The sequence below is a fragment of the Thermobia domestica genome, chromosome 9 (assembly GCF_964235325.1).
Source record: "Thermobia domestica chromosome 9, izTheDome1.hap1.1, whole genome shotgun sequence".
NCBI lineage: Eukaryota > Metazoa > Arthropoda > Insecta > Zygentoma > Lepismatidae > Thermobia > Thermobia domestica.
Genome location: NC_137462.1, coordinates 59,018,686 through 59,039,757, shown reverse-complemented (window position 1 = coordinate 59,039,757; position 21,072 = coordinate 59,018,686). Strand labels below are relative to the sequence as shown.

At 38.3% G+C, this 21,072-nt stretch overlaps 1 protein-coding gene across 3 annotated transcripts in view; it reads left to right on the top strand.

Moving 5' to 3' along the window:
- LOC145694680 (beta-glucuronidase-like) overlaps positions 1–14,595 on the top strand; it is a 353,601-nt gene extending 339,006 nt beyond the window's left edge. For all 3 annotated transcript variants that reach the window (XM_081771182.1, XM_081771183.1, XM_081771181.1), the window contains 4 exons: positions 4,399–4,483; positions 6,508–6,684; positions 11,085–11,223; positions 14,308–14,595. In XM_081771182.1, coding sequence (XP_081627308.1) covers positions 4,399–4,483; positions 6,508–6,684; positions 11,085–11,223; positions 14,308–14,441 — 535 coding nt within the window. In that variant the 3' untranslated portion in view covers positions 14,442–14,595. The remainder of the gene's footprint in view (positions 1–4,398; positions 4,484–6,507; positions 6,685–11,084; positions 11,224–14,307) is intronic.
- The last annotated feature ends 6,477 nt before the right edge of the window (positions 14,596–21,072 follow it).

Here is a 21,072-nt window from a genome sequence, read left to right as displayed (position 1 = left end):
TGGCTTGGGTAGTAGGAGGAAAAACCCCGGAAACACATGGAGTCCAGGAAAACCCCCTTTATCGGTCATGCACATGCTCAAGTTATTTACATGGTAAACCACACAAAGAAGAGGTGGGAAAAACCATGTAAAAGCATATTTTACTGTCTGTAATATTTCAACTTTAAAGCTGGGTGTGATTTAATCTAATATTGTTAATTGTCTGTAGTTTGGTGGGATATTTTGGTTAGTGGGACATGATGTTATTTTTTAGCATGCAATTTGGGCTTCTTCTTCCCCTTCATCCCGTTGCTGCCTGGTTTGGTGTTGTCTTGGTTGGTCTCTTCCTGTCTCTCCTTTGTTTTGGGTCAATATATTCTGGATCTGGGATGTACATGAATCCGTCTGAACTGGTTATTGGCTGTAGATGTGCATTGAGGATTCTCAGTGATGCTATTTTGACGTCTTTAGCTAGTTGTCTGCTGGTTTCTTGGTTTGTAGCGTTGGTTAGTAGGCTGGAGACCCACACTATGATCCTATTTGTGGCTTCTTTTATGGCTTCATTAACATACTGTTTGATGTGAACTGGTATTGGTATCTGCTGTTGTGGTTCTTTGGTTTCTTGTCTTGCCTTCTGTTTTTCTTGTGGATTATGCGTCACATTTTGAAGATCCTGTTGTTTGTTTTCCTTGGTGTACTTCTTTGTGAAGATCGTCCTTGTTTGCTGTGGAGGCTCTGGATGTCGAGGCCGTTTGGGACAACTGCCACTTCCGGTCCGATGTCCGTCTGTAGCACAAGTTGCGCAGAACATATTGGAAATGGGTCTGTTACAGGTGTTCCTATGTGCTTTCCCACAACGAAAGCAAACTCTTTCTTGGTTGCACTGCTGTCTACGGTGCCCATACTGGTAACAGTTCCAGCATGGGTCTGGTCTTGCCTGTACTTTGGATTCCTCTACCCTGTTGTGCTTTCCCTTGATGTGAATTCCATGCATTATCAGAAAATGGACCTGCTCTGGATTTGCTGTGAAGACCCGTAGGAGCGAGAGTGGCCCATTTGCTGATTGTATTCTTATGATATTCAAGAATTCAATGCTCTGCTTGCGTAACTCCTGTTTAATAGGTTCTAAGTCTTCTTCTGGGGGTATCCCTTTTATAACATATGTAAACGTTTGGGTTTTTTGCCTCTGTTTGCGATTTGGACCTGTGCTTCTTTTCTCTTCTGGGCCTGGAAAGGGCCGGTTCTCCTGCATTTCTGGCTGTGTTGTCTTTCTTCTTCTGGATTTGACTTCAATGAAGCTCCCAGTTTCTTCATTTTCTTCCTCATTGTGGCTCTGAGAAGGGCCGCTTGCGCTGTTTCTGCTCTCGGTACGAGTGGAGTTTTCTGCCCATGTTGCCTTTGGGGGAAACTTTCTGTTGAAGGCATCAAGTTTCTCTTTAAAAGCCGGGCTAGCATAGAAATCTTCCTTCTTCTTTCGCTGTTGATCGTCTTCTTGGTTTTTCACCTGTGTTTTGTCTTTCTCTTTGTTTGGTGGTTGGCTTTTCACCTGTGAGGTTTCCTCCTGTGTGAGTGTTTTTACGTGGCTCTGAAAAGGGCCACTTTCTTCTTGTTCATCATCAGAGTTCGGCAGCTCCTCTCCATTGTCGATCACGCAGTGGACACCGAAATCTTCATGGTTGAAAATTCGTAGGAATAGCTCTCGAACAACATGAGTAGGGAAGTTTACCATAAACCTCCTCTTTCTGATTTGAGTTACTTCCATCCCGGAAGCATCCATCTTCTTCTTTATCTCCTCGATGATATCCTCTGACGTCTGAAGTTTGTGTCCAACGGAGTACAACACCACGGGTAGAAGGTTACTCCGTTCCTTCCCTGGTTCAACTATTACGGTTTCATCTGGTTGTGGGCACTGTGGCTTCTCTTGGATTGTTGTTTCCTCTGCGGTGGGGTTCTGCTGTCCCTCCTTCTTCTTTGCTGATCGCTTCTGCTTCGGCATCTCGGACTGTTATACTTTGTTTCAGATTTTGGCTCTAAGAAGGGCCGAATGTCTATATAGGGATTATGGACCTAAAAAGGACCTAATTTTCTCTATTTTTGTGTGTTTTGTCTCTATGCGAACTAGAAAGAATAGTACTGAGTTCCTGTCAGCCGACTGTCGGCAAAGCCTGTTCAACCTATACGGCCAGTGCGAATCTTGGTCCGCGATAGGGGGTCCAGCCGACAGAAAAACAATAACTATTCCTTATAGAAAGCAGTGTGTGTAGGTCAATGTTGTGTTCTGAGTAATTTTATTTCGTAAATTTTCTCTCAGCAGCCTATCTGAAAAGACTGGCTACTGGCTCTCTTCTCTAAAAGCAGCTCCTTCAGTTGGCACCGTTAGGTTTCCGGAGTATTAGCTTGCAGGTCATTTGATCTCGAAGTTCTACGATGACGACAAAATCTTCAACCGCAATCTTCTCTCTGTGCTCTCTACTGCTTCTCTCACTACACACGAGCCCTCTCTGTGCTCTCTACTGCTTCTCTCACTACACACGAAGGCTGTCACTGACTGTTTCACTTATATATGAGTTGGCTGTAGTAACTCGACTCACTATTGGCTAGAGAGGTTGCGCGGCTCCGACCAATCAGGTTGCTGCTTTCCGAACTGGTGTCTCGGGAGCGCGCAACTTCGCTGAACAAAACTGTTTGAGTCCTTCAATATGGCGTTATCATTTCAGAACTGAAAGACAAAGGTTATCCTGTCCTTTCTGTCATACAATTATCTAAACGGAACATTCAAGACCCGTTTGGGAAGACTTTCTTCCCCCTTTTCTTAGTGATAATGAGAAAAACACTACGAGCCACATCAATTTTTAAGGAAGACTTACTACTTCATATGAAGATTCGTATTGAACCATATCGTTCTAAAGCATATTTACAATGCTATAAGTGCCAGCGTTTTGGCCACGGCCAAAGCACTTGTAAAGCACATCCCCGATGCGTCAAATGTGCCGGTGACCACTGGACTTTTGAGTGTAAAAAACGAGACCAGCTCACGCCTGCTACATGTGTTAATTGCACGGGAGATCATCCCGCAAACTACTCCGGATGTCCCAAAATTCAACGTCTTCTTCAGGGGAAAACCAACAAGACCGTCCCATCAGAAACAACGCAGACTTCCACGACCCAACAAATCACGCAGCCTATCAAGACCTTCTCCAACACAGATGACGGGACCACATGGCCCCCTCTTCCGAAGAAAGATACACTTCCTTCAGTACCAGAAGACACTGCTGCTAACTCTTTCAAGGATCTTCTTCAGTTACTGAAAGACTTTGAACTCTTCAAACTACTCCCTCTCCTCAAGAAGTATATGCCGAAACTGAAAGAAGAAAAAGACGTGTTCAGCAAGCTGTCAATCTTCATTGACATGCTTAGTGAATTCTTCAATTAACCACGACCTTTCCATACATACAGGATCACACCCTTATGAGGGCCACTCCAGGCCACCTCATTGGTTATCGCCGCTGCCAATCAGGATTCTTCCAAGCTCCCAGTGCTAATACTCTCTCATCAGCAACGACCAGACTCACAGCTGCCCAGGCGTTATGCAAGACTTCTACCAGACTCCACATTCCCTGGAAATCAGCGACAGTGGCTGGTTTGGATACTACTTCATCTGTTAAAACTTCATATGCTCACACACTTCAAATAAGAGGCAGGGGCTTTAGGTAGCCCGGAACTCCGAATCGACTGAATTGTCATGATAAACTGTGGAAACTGTGGAATATGGCGTTTTATGTGCGTGCGTGCTATTATGCTAGCTACATCTAACTACGACATGCAGCATGCACACTCAAACACAAACACTGCTTTTTTCACGCACTAACTGCACTATACTGGTTACTAATGTTCTTATGCACTTTCACTGTAGTTTACGTGAGATTTGCAAAAGGTTTATAATAAACGAATACGTTTTTTCACTGTAAAAACACTAATTGATGAGGAGCACAAACAAACGCATCCGTCGCTGTTTGAATCACATCTCCTGTTTTGGAACTGTCCATTTGAATGGATAGATTTTTCAGTTTCATTTAATTTCTACATATGTTGAAACAATTGTGAGTAAAAGGTTTTTCGAAGATGTTTTTCTAAAATTTTCTCAAACCCTACAGCTACTCTTCACAAATGCAACTTTTAGAATATTTTCTCTTTCGTTTTGTCTCAAGTCTTGTAATTTCTTTTTATGTAAGAAAAGTTTTATTATGTATAACGAATTCCACCCCTGTCCCATCTAGGGAAACATAAATTCATAATTTAGCAACTAATAATTTTCTTGAATTTTCAGTAAATGACTGTATATTTATGTACAAAATAGGATGTTATATGTGTATGATAAGGTTCTAAGACCTCCTTTTTTGTTTGTTACTTAAACTATAGCTCAGTGGTGAATCTAACAAAAGCGCTTGACCCAACCAGACCAGTGACAATGGTTTCTAACCAGGATTTTAATAACGACAAAGCTGTGAGTATTATTTTTTTGTTTGTATATATCTGTTACTACGAGACTTTTTTCATGTTATCCTCTATGTTCTGTCAAATTTTACAGCAAGTTCCTCACTCAGTTCTATTTACTCAGTTTCGCTTTATTCCATTTAAGGCAAAAGTGAAATTTGTTAAATACTACCAACAGTAAGACTGTACAACATTATGTCTCTAATATTTCAAAACTTTTCCTACTGAGCAATCAGAAACTAGTGTAATATTTTACGTTGTATTACATGCTGAGTAAGTGATGGAATAGATCCAGGCTTGTATACAGGGGGGTCTAGGGGGTCTGGTCCCCCCTAAAATTTTCACAGTAGACTTGCAAATGAACTATAATATGGTGATGAACTATAATATGGTTGGATCGGCTTCCCCCTAACTTCACCCGCCCCCCTCTACATTTTTGGGCTGGCTACCGGCCTGAATAGATCATGGGTAAGCAAGTCATTTGGAACAGGAGTTTTGCCCGGGTCATCCGAGTCTTGGTCTCACTTCTCAGACCCGTTCTGAACCAGTGACGAAGACAAACCTGATGACCCAGGGTAATGGATCACCGAGATACTTGGGTATGACTTTTGTCCGAGTCACCAGGGTCTTGTTCTCGCTTCTCAGAATTGGTCTGACCCGGTGACCCAGACAAATCCGGTGACTCAGGCAGACCCGGTGATCCGAAGGTACCCAGAAGCAACCAAACCATCAACGCTGCATCATTACTGCAAAATTTTTATATTTGATTTAAGATATTCACTTCTTGAGCTTGAACTTTCATTTGTTTAATTCTCGGTGTGACATTTTTAAAATCAATATGTTATGCTTTAAGTACTTCAAACATGTTTCCTTGTTTTCCCATACGTGGGTTTTGAACATATGCTATGCAAAAAGAATTAACAAAACTCTGTTTGGGTTCTGTGGTATCTTTTATTATTCCAAACGGTAAGTTTTACAAAGTTTAAAACAGAGTTTATAGCTCGGATTAAGCTTTGACGATTCCTTATAAGCGAAACATGTAGTTTATCTTTTTTGTGATCCTGACTTGTTTGTATTCCGATAAACCTTGTAGTTATCTTTCAGTGCAATGTTTAACATATAGACGTAAACAACAAGCGAGAAGAAAACTATATTTAGTAAAAAAAACACTCCATGTTTGTTAGAATTAAATTAGTAGCTTCACATATATTTGCCATATGTATGACGATGTTTCGTCTACAGATTCTACATCTACTGGGTCAATCCAGGTCTAACCGGGTCTAAAGAACCAAGAAAGCTTCAGAGACGAGACTTCATGAAGACTATTGGGATGACTCATTCAAGATCACTTAAAAGTAAAGATCGAATGCAGGACACTTCCTCGTAGCCTTCGACAGTCTTTGTTACAAGTAATTGGGAACAGCAAAGGAGACCGTCCACAAACAGATGCTTCAGCTAAAAGGAGGAGATGTGCTATTTGTCCTCGAATTGATGACAAAAACATCCGTGGATTTATTCTGTGTGAACTAGTTTGGAAATTATGCATTTCTGCATTTTTACGTCTCTGAAGGAAAACTAATTTAAAATAGCCGTTCGCAAAGGATTAAAACAGACCAATTATGGAAAAAAACTCAGTCAGGGTGGTTATCCACGTACTTCCAGTTTGGAACCTCACGATTGCTAGACGAGAACGGCAGCTCTCGTGACGTTAAGCCGTTAGTATACGCGCCTTTGAAGTGTGAGACTCGGGTTCGATTCCCGACAGGAGTTCATGCGGTTCGTATCTCGCACTAAACTGTAGGTCAACGTCTTATATAGTTTCACTGCTGAAAGGGACGCTAAACTAAAAATCAAACTAAAGGTAGACGAGAACGCCAACCATAGATCTACACCCTCTCGGTTCACTTTTATCTTATTAAAAGATGTACCTAAAACAAACAACATTTATTCAATCTTTACTTAGTGCACGAAATTACGATTATACTCATTTACAGAAATAACTTAAATAGATTTAATTTCTCATATTATTTTCAGAGTGAATTCCTTGATGTTATTGCAATAAATCGTTATTACGGTTGGTATCACGATACAGGACGTCTCGATATAATTGCACTTCAGTTGGAATCGAATATTCGGAGTTGGCATAGCAAGTACAACAAACCACTCATTGTAACCGAATATGGAGCTGATAGCGTTGCAGGTCTTCATATGGTAAGTAAACGTGAACATACACGGTATGTAAAGAAAAATACTCTCGATTTCCATATAAATGAGCTTTATTTACATGGTAAGTTTTTGTTGACTTTTTGTGAAGAGAATACTTGATATTACAAATATTAATATTTATCTCTATGTAATAATACAATATTAGCATATCTCTCATGCTACAGGGTTGGAACTTGAACAATTTGCGTCCCATGGTACGCAACTAAGACATTATTTAACACTCGTTCGCGTATTTTTCCAAAACATAACTTCAAGTCAATAATTCAACAATCTTGAGTCAATGATACCTAAGAAAATTAACATTTCATATTACAGCGTCCATTTTAAAGAACGGACCACTAGAAGGTAATTGCATGTAATTAAACTATTGGTTTATGTTTCCCCTATAGCATCAACCTATTTCACATCAAGACCCCCTCTTATCAGATCCTCTGGCAGCGACCCCTACAAGTAATTTCTGGTTTGGAACAAGCTTTTTCATTATTTTTGCTTATCGCTAATAATTGTATATGCGTGTACTGTTCATACAATAAATATGCAGTCTTTGTTGTATTTGTATTTATCTTGTATCTAAATATGCAGTTTTTCGCCAATTTTAGTTGTTTTGTTCCAATTTTACAAAAACAATTCTTTGATAGTTTGAAATTTTGTTTAAAATATGTTTAGCTGTATTTGATAAGTATAGATATAAACATGTCTACCAAAATAGAAATTAAAAATAATCTGTAAAATGTGTTTTTCTGCTACTAGATACTAATTACACTTATCTTTTTCACCTCCATTCGCGACCTCCATGAATTCCTTTCGCGAACCCTTAAGAATCGCTACCCACAGGTTGAGAAACCTTTCTCTGCACTGTTGGACATTGAAAATGTAGCGCCAAGACGGAGAATAGTTACCATCCTCAAATGTACGCAGGATCTGCAATAAAGATAACACAACCGACTCGAACACCTCGTTGATGTACCGCTTGTTGATCGAAACTCCCTCGGCGCATATTTGATGGGAGCAGGCGCTGGGTATAATGGTACCTGTATCATTATGCACGATGTCGGACCAGTATGACGATGGAGAACACATGCGTCGCTCAGTCCGTTGCCACTGTACCAGCACGGTTGCGGCCATCATGATGTGCGTGAAAGTATGTTGTATTAATAACATTCGGCTATACATACGCAATGTTCGCAGAACCATTGTATCTTCAGACGCCTATGTCATGCAATCGAAAGGAGCCGAAGAAATAGGCTCGGTAAAAATATGGGTCTTCGTGGCAGATAACATCAAACTGTTCATGCGAACAGTGGTCATTATACAGGGATCCCAAATTAATGTCCCCATGTTCTGGACGTACTTATCAGATTTACAGTGACCATACGGAAAAAAAGTTTATGCTCTCAGTCCGTGGCATGACGTGGTCGTTGAGGTCCTGCAATGTCGTTCTGTATTCCTTCCTGGAATCCTCGATTTGACATATGCAACACTAAAGCTGCACTCCAACACGACCACCACTTCAGGAAGGGTAAGCTGCAGTCGAACTGCCATTAATCTTTCTAATGAAAGGTGGAAACCAGTTGGATTCGACAACGAGACATTGTTCGACTATCTAGGAGATTTGAGGTTTTGAAGAGATTCACCTCCTGTAGTTTTTACCTAGCACTTAGCCATGTGAACAGGAGCATTGTCATGCAGTTTGCGCACAGCCATTGATACAAATTACTACCTCCAATGGACTGATGCAGCTAGACACTTGAACCTTATACATTATTTATTCCATAGATGGCACCATATACCATAAAAGACTTATTACCAGAGGCATGGTGTTTCAGTGACATGCCGAAATATCATCGTAGTTTGAAGTGTATGTAGTTTAAAGTTATGAATTATTTTGGTAAAGCTGGGCAATGAAAAAAAAAAGAACTAATGTTGAAATAGTACCAGAAGAACCTGTGGTTGCAGTACATGAGAGGTGATTACAAGTAGTACCTGATATCCAGTGGCGTATTAAGGAGTTTGCTTCAGGGGAGGGGGAGGTATGCACAACACGTGAATAAGAACTTATATTTTTCTTTTCGGTGCCGGCAAATTTTAATGAAGTTTAGCATATAACAAATTTATTTCGGGCAGAGGGGGACTTGAGTCCGATAGCCACCCCCTAAGTACGCCACTGCTGATGTCAGTTACGACTAATATATAAATATCAACCATAAAGATATTGTATCTAGAGAGTTGACAGATCAATCACTAAAGATCCCGCGTGCACTTGAGTTCAATCCTCTCAGGGTCGCCAACATCATGAGCCTTCACACCCCTGGATTCCAGATTATAAATCCAGCAGGAGAGAAAAGTTACATCTGCGGTGACTGAGGTTACCGACAGGATCCTGGCAGAGGTACGAGAGAACCTACCTGCATTACTTTCCTCAGGTATCATTGGATAAAGAAGGTAGGAAGAGATAAACTGATGAACTGGACAGGGGGCTTACCAATTAATGAATCATGGCAAGGAACATAGAGAAAAAAATAAATAAATAAATAAAAATAAAATAAATAAAAATAAAAGGCCCTTATAAGAACCAAAAATAAAGGAAGTGATTAATTGGAAAGTGAACACGAAGACTTATAGGATGGGCTGAAGACCTCGGTAAATAAGAAAAAAATAAATAAATAAAAATAAAAAAAGTACAACAATGACTCTATATATGACTGTTAAAAGAATTTAAATTTTTTTATAACAATGAATATATATATGACGGTTAAAGAATTTAAACTCTGTTATAACTACATTTATATATATGTCTGTATTTTCATTAATTTCGATCGTGTCTGAAGAAGAATATGCTAGATATCCGAAACAGTTACAAATTATAATTTAAAATAAAGTTTTAAGCTTTGGTCAGTGTCTCTTTTGTTAAAATAAAATAAAGTTAAGTATAGTAATTGTATAAAATGTGTTCAATCTGATACAGAACAGGTACCCTGCAAATACGTCGTCGAAAACGATGTTAAATTATCTTAATAGAGAAGAAATTTCATTAAGATTACAACAAAAATTGTCGAAAGGTACATAAATTGCACTTGAACACGACCATCGGCTGTAATTGCTGCAATAAATGATGATGTGGTAAAAATCAAGAAGAGACAAAAAAACACCAACCGCCTAAATGATGATAAAGAAGATGGACACGAGGTCGGTGATGAAGTAAAAAAAAAAAAAGTGTATGAACCTCATCTGAAGGTTCCGAAACTGTTGAAAATTTAAGCAGGTTTATTGATCATCAATCAAACGTTACTTTTTTTTATTATTGAATGTTGGTTTTTTCATATACAGCAGTTTTGTTTCCATTTATTTTATTTTAAAATGCATGTCTTTGGATATTCCAATTCGGGATAATTTGATTTTTTTTGTCCCTTCGCATGTCGAATTGAAAAGATTCCGTTATAGTAGCAAGCAAGGGCGCCCATCGGGGGGGCAAGGTCTGCTGGCCCCCTCTAGAAGAAATTGTACTTCGGAAGATCGAAAATGCAATAGATTTTTTAGAATAGTTACCGCAAAATTTGAGACTACATTTCAAATGTCGTTTATACTTGCCCCCCCCTTGGAAACCACAACATGGGCGCCCTTGGTAGCAAGAGGAACATTGTTTAGATTTTTCATTACTTGCAATTTTTTTTTTTAGTATCAAATACCATAACACTTTATTTGGGCAAGTGATTGGGTAATGGATCACATCAGTACCTTCACCAGGCGCGTACCCAGAAATTTTTGTTGGGAGGGGTTCAAGCTTTGAGCGGGGGGGGGGGCAATACTACACGCTACTACATCTATGTAGTATTGAACGGGCATTATTCTGCACCGAAAAAACGATAAGTAATTGTAAAATACTTCCTCCTACATTTTCAGAGAAAACAATGATAGAAAGAGATTGTTTTTATTAGAGAAATAATACAGATGAAGTGTAGGATTAAATTTTCATGTTACATCCATCATTTCCCTGTTAAACAAATATAGTTTTATTGAGAAAGTGTACAAATGTGTGTTGAGTTGGGAAGTTTTGAAGAGGCCGGACTGTGGACTTCCCCATTGGTGCGCTCCAGGGGTAAAAGTAGATCTAAAAAGGTAGGGTGACGCATGACGTCACGCCGTCCCCCGTGCCTATCTTTGTACATTGTATTTATTTTTAGAAAGTGGGGGACGCCATAGATAATTTCTAGTAGCGGCGGAACGACATCCTCCTGCGTTCCCCCTCACATTTACCCCTGGTGCGCTCCTGATGCTGACTTATATCTACCATTTCTAAAATATACAGCATTTGTACTTGTAATTTAAAAAATACTCGTACATGTATTATATAGTTTATATTATCCCTATTTCATTCCTAAAAAAAGGATCCTCCATTTGTTTGGACAGAAGATTACCAAGTTGCTTTAATGAAGGAAAACTTCAAAGCTTTTGATAAACTAAGAAATGAGAAATTACTTGCAGGAGAAATGATTTGGAATTTTGCTGATTTTAACACCAAACAAGGTAAATCTTTATACTCCTTATTAATTATCTAAGTTGGTATTGAAAAGATCATTTTCATTTATTTTATTGTTGTAACACAATTCCTCGAAGATGGTTTGGTTCTTCTCATAACCATTTATTATGAAAAATATTATTATTTATTATTACTATTTTTGTTTTTTGATTTGCGTAGGTGAACAAATAAAGACCACTGAAGCATGTTTTGAAAGCCTATAGAATTGAATATTATAAAAAGGCTAGTATAAACATTGTGATATATTTTTTGATACTGAATCACATTTTTCATGCAAAAATTAAACAATTATGTATGGATTTGGAGCTCTCTGGCTTAATGTTTTAAAATGGATTTTGCTCGTACTGTGTAACTCGAAAGATAATAACACTAAAACACTATTGGTATGTCCTTTTACATGGAATAGTATTGAATTAAAATTAATATTTGTGAATTGAAATTGAAATAATTAATTCAAATTAATATTTGTAGTGCATTTCTAATATATGTACAAGTTGCAGGAAAGTGCTTATACTTACATTTATTTTTTTGTTGTATCTTTACATTATTTGTATTTTGTATTTTTTAAATCTTGTCTCCTTTTGTCTGTAGTTTGCTTATTTTATTTTACTTTCTTGTCTATTTTATTTTAGAATAATGGTATCGTATTAAAATATTATATTAATAAGGCTATTGTAGGATTGTAATCCTGTATGCCTTTTTACAAATAAATAAATAAATAAATAAGGAAATACGCAAAATTAATATTAAGTGCTTCCTCTTCGAACGCAGTGTCAGAATAAGTGGTAGACATGGGCGCTCGAAGGGGACAGAGTGGGGCCCGGGCCCGTTGGCTTTCGAAAATGTATTCTTAAGATTTTTTTAAATACAAAAAATACCAAATGTAATATAGCATCTAGAGAGATGAGGCCCCCCCTTGAAAATTTTCTTCGGGCGTCCATGGTGGTAGATACCTTCTAACAGACTTTATTTAACCTAATATGGACACACTTACTTGACCCATAAACTCACCTCCTATCACATACCTCAAACTATCCTTCATTCACACTTAACATAAAACTATCGATTCTTCAGTATCCCTGAACGTTAAGCCCCGGTGCTCTTCAATATCACTCAAGTCAACTTACTGATGACGGCAAGGGTTACGGGTCACCTGAATCATTTGGATGCAGTGACGACGCCAGGTTTTAATTTTTGGTGTCTGTAAGCGGAAGGAGAGAGGAAATTTTTGGGTGGCAGCAACTTTTTTGGAAAATCAAAAATAGTAGTTTTTATGTTACTCGATCTAGAACACATCTAGGGGATCAATTGGTGACGAAAAAAAAGAAATAAAAAAAAAGAGAGAGAGGCGCACGCTCCTTTGCTTCCTCTTGCATCATCACTGCTAGAGCCTGTCCATTCCACTAAGCACTGATTACCCTTATGGACCACTCCCTATATTTCTAATGGAAATTCAAATCATTCCCACAATGCACCAAAAGTGACTCTGCGACACTACCGGCTAGAGTTATAACTAACTAACTGCATTGTCTGCTACTGGCTGTAGCTAAGTGTATCATTGGCTAATTCTATCAGACTCACGCGATCTGAATGATTTGATTCGTTCTTGCTTTTGGTATTTCGTAGTACACAACGTCCTTGAGTGGCGGCGCCACAATCGCCACAGTTTCAGCAGGAAGAGCAGCTGAAACCTCTTATTCTATGCACCTAAGCCCTCGGAAAAATACGTGAACTATACTTCGGTCCCATCCCCGCCGCTCTCTGGCAGAGGAAACCCTCCCTTTGCTTAGGGAAAAGAAGTGGATGAGTGGCAACATACAGCAAAAAATCACAGATCTGACCCAAAGTTGATTCACGGGAAGGTGATGATAGGTGGTAATGATACGCTTTTTAAAGATTTATTTTGTTAGAATTACATTTTGGCAGTATGTTTTTCCATGTATGATGAAGTTCCGTGGTTTTCGACTCTTTTTAGGCCACTGTGTCATACCAGGTCTCTTCAAGTCCGGATCTGTGCGAAATGAAAAATGAAATGAAATCTTTAAGTTTATCGTCCCACGTTTATGCCAGTTAGGCTAAAGGAGACGGTGATAATGAGAAATGAGTGAAACGGTGGAATGAAGAAAGTGGGAGGAAACGGGGGAACCTCGAGAAAACCCACGAGCACGGTGTTTGTCCACCGCAAAGTTCACACGGCGGGATCTGTGCGAGTTATACCCAGAACACTGAATCTAGTGTCTCACGAGGCTAAGGGATTTCTGTGTCATGTGTCACGAAATCAAATCCGCAACCAGCTACAGAAATTTTTTTTGGGGGGGGGGGAATAAATATGTTTGTGACACGCAAGTTATTACAAATTTTAAACCACACTGAGATTTTGTTTCATTTTGAGTAAGAAGACAGTCCCAATAGGTGCGGGTCTCGTTCTCATTTGATAATTTTGGCCGGTGGAATTGTTAAGAATGAAAAATATGGTAGGGTGTAACTACTGGATATAGAAAGTTTGATTTCTTTTAAGTTTAGGGCCCCTTTCAGCAGCGAGGCTATATGAGACGTGGTCCTACAGTTTAACTTGGGATCTGAATCACGTGAGCTTCCTCCGGGAAACGCATCCGGATCTTCCACACCAAAAGCGCGTATGCTAACTGCTTAGCCACGAGAGAGTTCTGGATAAAGAAGCTATTAAATCATAGGCAAAAAGCTGTATTACTTTCCACCATGTTAGAACAATTTTCAAATATGTGAGTGGTGCAGATATATTTTGTCGTATTTTTATATTTAATACTTTAGATAAGAATTCAAATACTTTCTAATTTAATTAATACTTTATTTTTTCAATATTGTTTTCTGAAATTCAATATGGCGAATTTCAAAATGGCTGCTAAGACTCGTATGTCTCCTGCGATATTTACCCTTCTTCCTTATAACACTCATGTATTTTGATTTCATCTATATGTAATTATATTTAGGTGTTTTTAACTTTTTGAATTTCTCCATTAGTGAGAAACATAACTGAGAAATTTATCACGGATATCTACTTTTCTAATCAAGATTTATTGTTTTCATTTCAGCTGCCAATCGTGTTGTAGGAAATAAGAAGGGTATCTTTACTCGACAGCGGCAGCCAAAAGCAGCTGCTCATTTACTTCGAGAGCGATATCATTCACTTGTTGAAGAAGTTGATCAATTCAATTATGCTGCATAATTTATATATAGACTAGAAGCATACACAAAGGAAGACCAACCCCAAATTGTTTGTACTTTTGTATGATGCAATATGTTATGATCAATACACTTTGAAATTTTTTATACAATCATTTGCGTATTTATGAAATAAAATAAATATGTCCAAGTGTTTATTGGCTAATTTTTAATCCTATTGTGGTGCCATGTTCTGTACGCTAACGAAAGTGTTCCCTTTTAGTTGAATGTAGTACACTCCTTTGCCTTGATGAGCTTGATTCCGAATTTGGTTACCGTAAGGCAGGGGCGGTTCCAGGACCGACTTCTGGGGGGACGGTGGGTTCTCATGCTGCTACTTAGAGCTACTTTTAACAGCTTCAAACTCTGGGATAGGTTTTATTTAAATATATAAAATAAGGAAGTTTCCTCTTTTGGGGGGAGAATCGCCCCGATCGCCCCCTTGGATCCGCCACTGCCGTAAGGCCACTGACGCAAATCCCTGGGGGATGAGGGGGACATGTCTCCTCCAATCTTGGAACTGTCGGGGCTGTCCCCCAATAATCCGATTTGAAATGTGTTTTTTGGGGGAGAAATATGATGATTTGTGTCCGGTTGCCACAAAGGAAAGTGAGATGAAAATGATGCCCCCCCAGAATAACCCTCAAATATGCCCGCCTCCCAATGTTGAAGACAACTCTGCGCTCATTCTCCAAAGCTTTGTTTTTTAACTTCATAAATATTTTGAACATCACTTAAAAGAATATATATGGGAACGGTCTTACACGTCCCCACCCCCTGCAATGTTGAAGACAGGTTTGCGCCGCTGCTAGCTTTTTCTGAGAGAGGAAGAGATCACAGGATTTTTTTTTAAAGATATGTTATATTGAAAATTTACAAATGACAAACATATAATTTTATCACATAGCAACGCAGAATAATGTTGATTGGAAGCTGGGGCAATTTCATTAAAAACGATTGCAACATACAAAACATAAATATATATATAAACATAAGTATATATTACAATTCACAGTGAGAGATCATGTGGCCAGGAGTTTACGTTAAACTTGATGTCCTCGTCTCATATAACCTCGATGCTGAAAAGAACGGTAAACTCAAAATAAATCCGTCAATCAAGACTTTACTGTCAAATCCAAGTATATTACACCTATCCTTTTTAACTGTATTTTGATGACGATTTCATCTTGTAACAGTTCCATGTCCTTTTTTTAAATGGATACTTGCACAACACACGAAAATTCACAAATACTTAGAGTTCTGCTTTTATTAGTTACAGCGGCTTCTGTTCCTGACATCAGTACCTAGATATATTCTGCTTTTATTAGTTCACAGTAGCTTCTATGCCTGACATCAGTATATTTTGTTTAGATTACTTTTGACAGTGATGCAGATACTTCTAACAATGACATAAATACTTCCAACGGCGACACATGTACTACTAATAGTGACACATATACTTCTAATGGTGATACAGATACTTCTGAGTGACATAGATGCTTCTATCAGTTATACTGATACTTCTAACGAGTGGCACAGATACTTTTAACAGTGACATAGATACTTTCGACAGTGCCGTACGTAACCACATTTAGCAGAAGGTACATCGTCTTTAGAAATATTTTCTGTTAAAACCATCTGTTGCAAACAACACATTAAATTCATGGGACGCTCCTCTTATAGACTCCAGATTATCTTCTATTCTTCAGTCCTCTACCAATCCTGAAGATAAGGCACGTCTTCTTGCCACTTCTTCCCCTGAAGCAGGTGCCTGGTTACAAGCTATCCCATCTTCTTCCCTAGGGCTGCATCTTCCCGACGAAAGTTTCCGAATCGCTTGTGCGTTACGTTTGGGAGCAGATGTCTGTGAACAACACCAGTGCCCTGCTTGCGGAAGTTTAGTGGGTAAGAAAGGTATACATGGCCTATCATGTGTTCACAGTGCTGGCAGATACTCTCGACACTCCACTGTTAACGATCTCATTATGAGAGCCCTCATATCCTCTGGAACGCCTTCCGTGAGAGAGCCAATGGGGTGTAGTCGCTCTGATGGCAAGAGACCTGATGGAATGTCTTTGGTGCCTTGGAAACGAGGGAAGGCTTTAATATGGGATTTCACTTGTACCGATACCCTAGCCCCCTCTAATCTTCCTTCATCTTCGACAAAAGCTGGGACTGTTGCAACTCGCAGAGAATATGAAAAGAGACGAAAGTATAGCAACCTGTTGGACAAATACCACTTCGTCACCATAGCCATTGAAACTTGTGGGTCCTGGGGTCAGGAAGGTCTAAACTTCATTAATGAAGTTGGACACCGTATAGCTATTAACACAGGAGACACCCGAGCTTCATCCTACCTTATACAAAGGATAAGTATGGCTTTGCAAAGAGGGAACGTAGCAGCGATACTAGGAACTCTCCCTCCGGGAAAAGCTTTGGACGAAATTTTCCTTTTGTAATCACTCTCCTCTCACCAAACTCTCGAAAAAAAAACATTATTGTGAATTTAATGACTTTAGATTTCTGGAAACAATGTGTGCAGAATAAAGTGATTATAGTGGGAAAAAAATGTAAAAAAAAAATCCTTATAGAATTGTTAATTTTCAAATAGTTGGAATGATCCCCAAATCTATTTGTATCAATCAGTTTTAATTTGTTGTTCCTTGTCGTCGCCTGTATACCTTCAAGATTTTAGTAAATTTAGAAATATATATTGTATTTCCATTACTATTGGCGCATTGTAGAGTTTATCCAGAATAAAATTTACTTATGAAAAGCATTAAATACATCATTTTGGTGAAGTCTGAAAAAAATGTCTATTCCCGTTGTAGAAGTACTAGTTTCAGTTTGATAATTATCATTAGTTTCACGCTTTCTCTTGTCTTTAGAGAATATAATTCTGACCAGTTGGTAGCTTTACGTTAATAAAATTAGAAATAATATGATTTTAAAATTCCTTGTTTAAATTAACATCAACTAATTTACTTTATCAACGAAATAATGAGAAAAAATGAAATTTTTAGTTTTACGTCCCACGATTATGCCGGTTAGGCTAAAGGAGACGGTGATGATGAGAAAGGAATGAAATGGTGGAATGAAGTAAGTGGGAGGAAACGGGAGAACCACGACAAAACCCAAAAGCACGGTGTTTGTCCACCACAAAGTCCACATGGCGCGGGCTGGGATCGAACCAGGGACCCTCAACACAGGAGATGAACGCTCTACCTCTGAGCCACCGCGCCCCAACGAAATAACGAAGTTACTTTCTTGTTTAATGTAAGAACCATATATATTGAATAGAAAACATATCAAAATCATGTATAGAACTCCCGTTTGGTACAGTTGAACTAGCAAAGTGGTTCGGATGCCACTATAATCAGTAGGTACACTTCTCCTTTAGCCTAGCAGGCATAATCATGAACGTTAATCAAATCAGAATCATATACAGGATGTCTCAAAAGTCCCCTGACACAGGATAACTGTTACTGTCAGAGTTAGACAAAACGTAAGAGGGGAAACCGTCTCCAAATATGATGTTTTCAAACTAAAGTGAAGTTTTTTTTTTTTTTTTTTTTTTTTTTTTTAGTTGGACGAGCCGTTTGGGCTGTACACTCTTAATGCGTCCAATGTTAAATGAAAATGCAACGTTGCCATTTACTTGGACCCACAACATAAGTGAATGAAGTTAATATCTTTTACGCTAACGTGTCGATGGCCAGCCCCATTTCAAGCAGTAACTTCATTCACTTGTGTTGTGGATCCAGGTAAATGGCAACGTTGCATTTTCATTTAACATTGGACGCATTAAGAGTGAACAGCCAAAACGGCTCGTCCGATTTAAAATATCTTTCACTTTACTTTGAAAACATCATATTTGGATATGGTTTCCCCTCTTACATTTTGTCGTAACTCTGATAGTAACAGATAGGGATGCACGCGAGACGAGACGAGAAATGGAAAAGTCTCGTCTCGTCTCGCAGCCTCAAATGTTGGTCTCGTCTCGCGTCTTGTCTCGTCTCGCGTCTCGCATAAAATTTTGAGTCTCATCTCGCGTCTCGCGCGACAGTTTCTCGCATGGTCTCGCATATATTCTGGGTCAAAATTTTGCAATGTGTTATTCTATCGCTGTTAATGAATGATGATGTGATATTCTATCCGAAGGCAGGTATTTGACCTAAAAGTCACTTGGCAAGGTGAATCCATGGTGGTTTGCCATTGCTTTCCATGGGATGAATGTTCATAACATCCTAAGGAGACGGAACCTAGAGTTCAACATGGTATGCGAACTTGTGTCCCCTCCGCTCCAAATTAAAAGAAAAGTTGTGCTGGAATTTGATTGCTGGACCATTAATTTTCGTCAAATTAATAGCATAATTTACAGCAAGACCAGCATAAATTGTTGCTGGATCTAACATTGTTTTCCAGCTTAGAGGTCTCCAGCAATATTTGGCTCTTCTAAAATATCGTCGCCACCATCAACATTTACACGTTTTGGTCGTTTCCTTGAAGCGCGATTTTCCATTATAAAGATGTTTTTATACCACCAAAAGCGCATGTAGACAACAAAAGAACTCCTCACAACACAATACGACCCAATTCTTTTGGTTCGTTCGCGCTTGTAGCAATGTTGCATTATCGCATTTTATCAACTTTCGCTTTCAACTTATATACTGTTGCCAGATCTAGAAAATAAAATTACTGACAGATATAGGGCCATTCCTACCATCTCCCACCAAACCTAAAGGGCCATCCTACCAAACCAGTGTTTGAATTAAACTTCCGAACAAGAGGGGGATGTTTTTAATAAATATATAGAAAGAAAATACTTATTCCATGTAAAAATACCATGTTATTTCTGCGAGCCGGGCCGGGGATAAACTTTGACGAGAGGGGATTTCCCCGCCATCAACCCCCAACATTAATCGCTAGTAGTAATGTAAAAAAAAAAAAAAAAAAAAAAACAGAAACAACAGAAATATCACATTTCGCAGCAATAGGGAGTCTTATTCGCTTTTCAGACCAAAAACAGAAGTTCATGTATTCGTGCGCGCCCGCGTGTATGTGTTTGTGTCGCAAAATGCTGTCGATGCTGTCCTAAATCGATGCTGTAATAAATTTCCAATTTACAAAGCTTTTCCTTTTTCGAAACTAAAAAAGGCTTTCATTCTGAAAATCAACCTTGAACAATAATAAATCTCATAAAATGTCTATTACCCCAATCACTTTTTTTCTTCTTGGAGGCATTAACGCTCAACTTAGAAAACTCAATAAATGTAAAATCACTAAATATACAATTAAATGTAATTCATAAATGTTGCGAGACTGCGAGAAGTCTCGCGAGACTTCTCGTGCGAGACTTAACCGAGTCTCGTCTAGCGTCTCGTCTCGCATAAAATTTTCACTCTCGTCTCGCGTGCATCCCTAGTAACAGAGCTACCTACCCTATGTCAGGGGACTTTTGAGACACCCTGTATATTGAATAGAAAACATATCTTCCCTCTTTATTTTGACCTCATGTTAATGTATATTATTGTATTGATTTGTATTGATAGACATATTTCTTGTTTACTCCTTTTAGCTAATCGATCTACACCTTATGGCATATTTCTCTAAATACCCATACAGTACGTTCATGTCCTTACATAAACTTGAAAACATTTAGTAATATTTCTGATGCTTCTGTTTTGCGTTGATTAATTGTAGTAACGTAAAATAGTGAAATATAGAAGATTTACAAAAACATGTTTAAAGTTATAATGAAACAAGTAGTAATTAAACTAATTAATGTATCACATTTATTATTTAATGTTTTGAAAATTGTTTGAACTTATCTGAAATTTAAAAGTCAACTCTGTGAAAATACCTAATTATCTTTAATAGTTGTCAGTCTGTCATAACGTTAATAGCTGAAAACACATCATAACCTTAATTGACAGTCCAACCCAACTTTAATTGACAGTCTGTGAGTGGCATGCATAGGAAATTTACCTTCTTCGATCAGTCCAGTTTAACCAGGAATTCATTTACACAAATGTTTTAGTACAATTATCTGAAGATAATGGTAGATAATTGTTCAAAATAGACTAGATATTGAAATAATGACACTTTGCATGAACATTTTCTCTGTCGAATGTATGTAGATACATCAAGTATGTAAAAACTTCATACTGAATTATATAGTTTCAAAAGACTAAAGCAAAAGACTAAGACGTGTGAGGTATGATCTTTCCTTATAAAATCATTTTTTTTAAATTGTTTGAGAGTAGGTGGAAGTAGGCGGTTCTTGAGAGTGGCTATCCCTAATGTTTTTCTGCATTACAGGTGTATATTCATGATTTATATATAGTTACTTTCATATTTGATGTCTTTTTCATTCACAATTGTACAAGGTTTTGTTACAAATTTCTTAAAAGGATAGACTATGTACTCTTGATTTTACTGGTTGGACGGGACGCATTGGATATTGTTCAGCATGCTGTAACATTTTATTTCAGGACGTCGTTCAACTGGGAGTCTTATTTTAATATACATCACATTACGGTATGAAATGTCCTTTACAAGCGTTTCCAATTAAACAATTACAAAACCCAACTTTTACATGCACCCAGAGACTTAGACGGTACACTTTCTTGAGA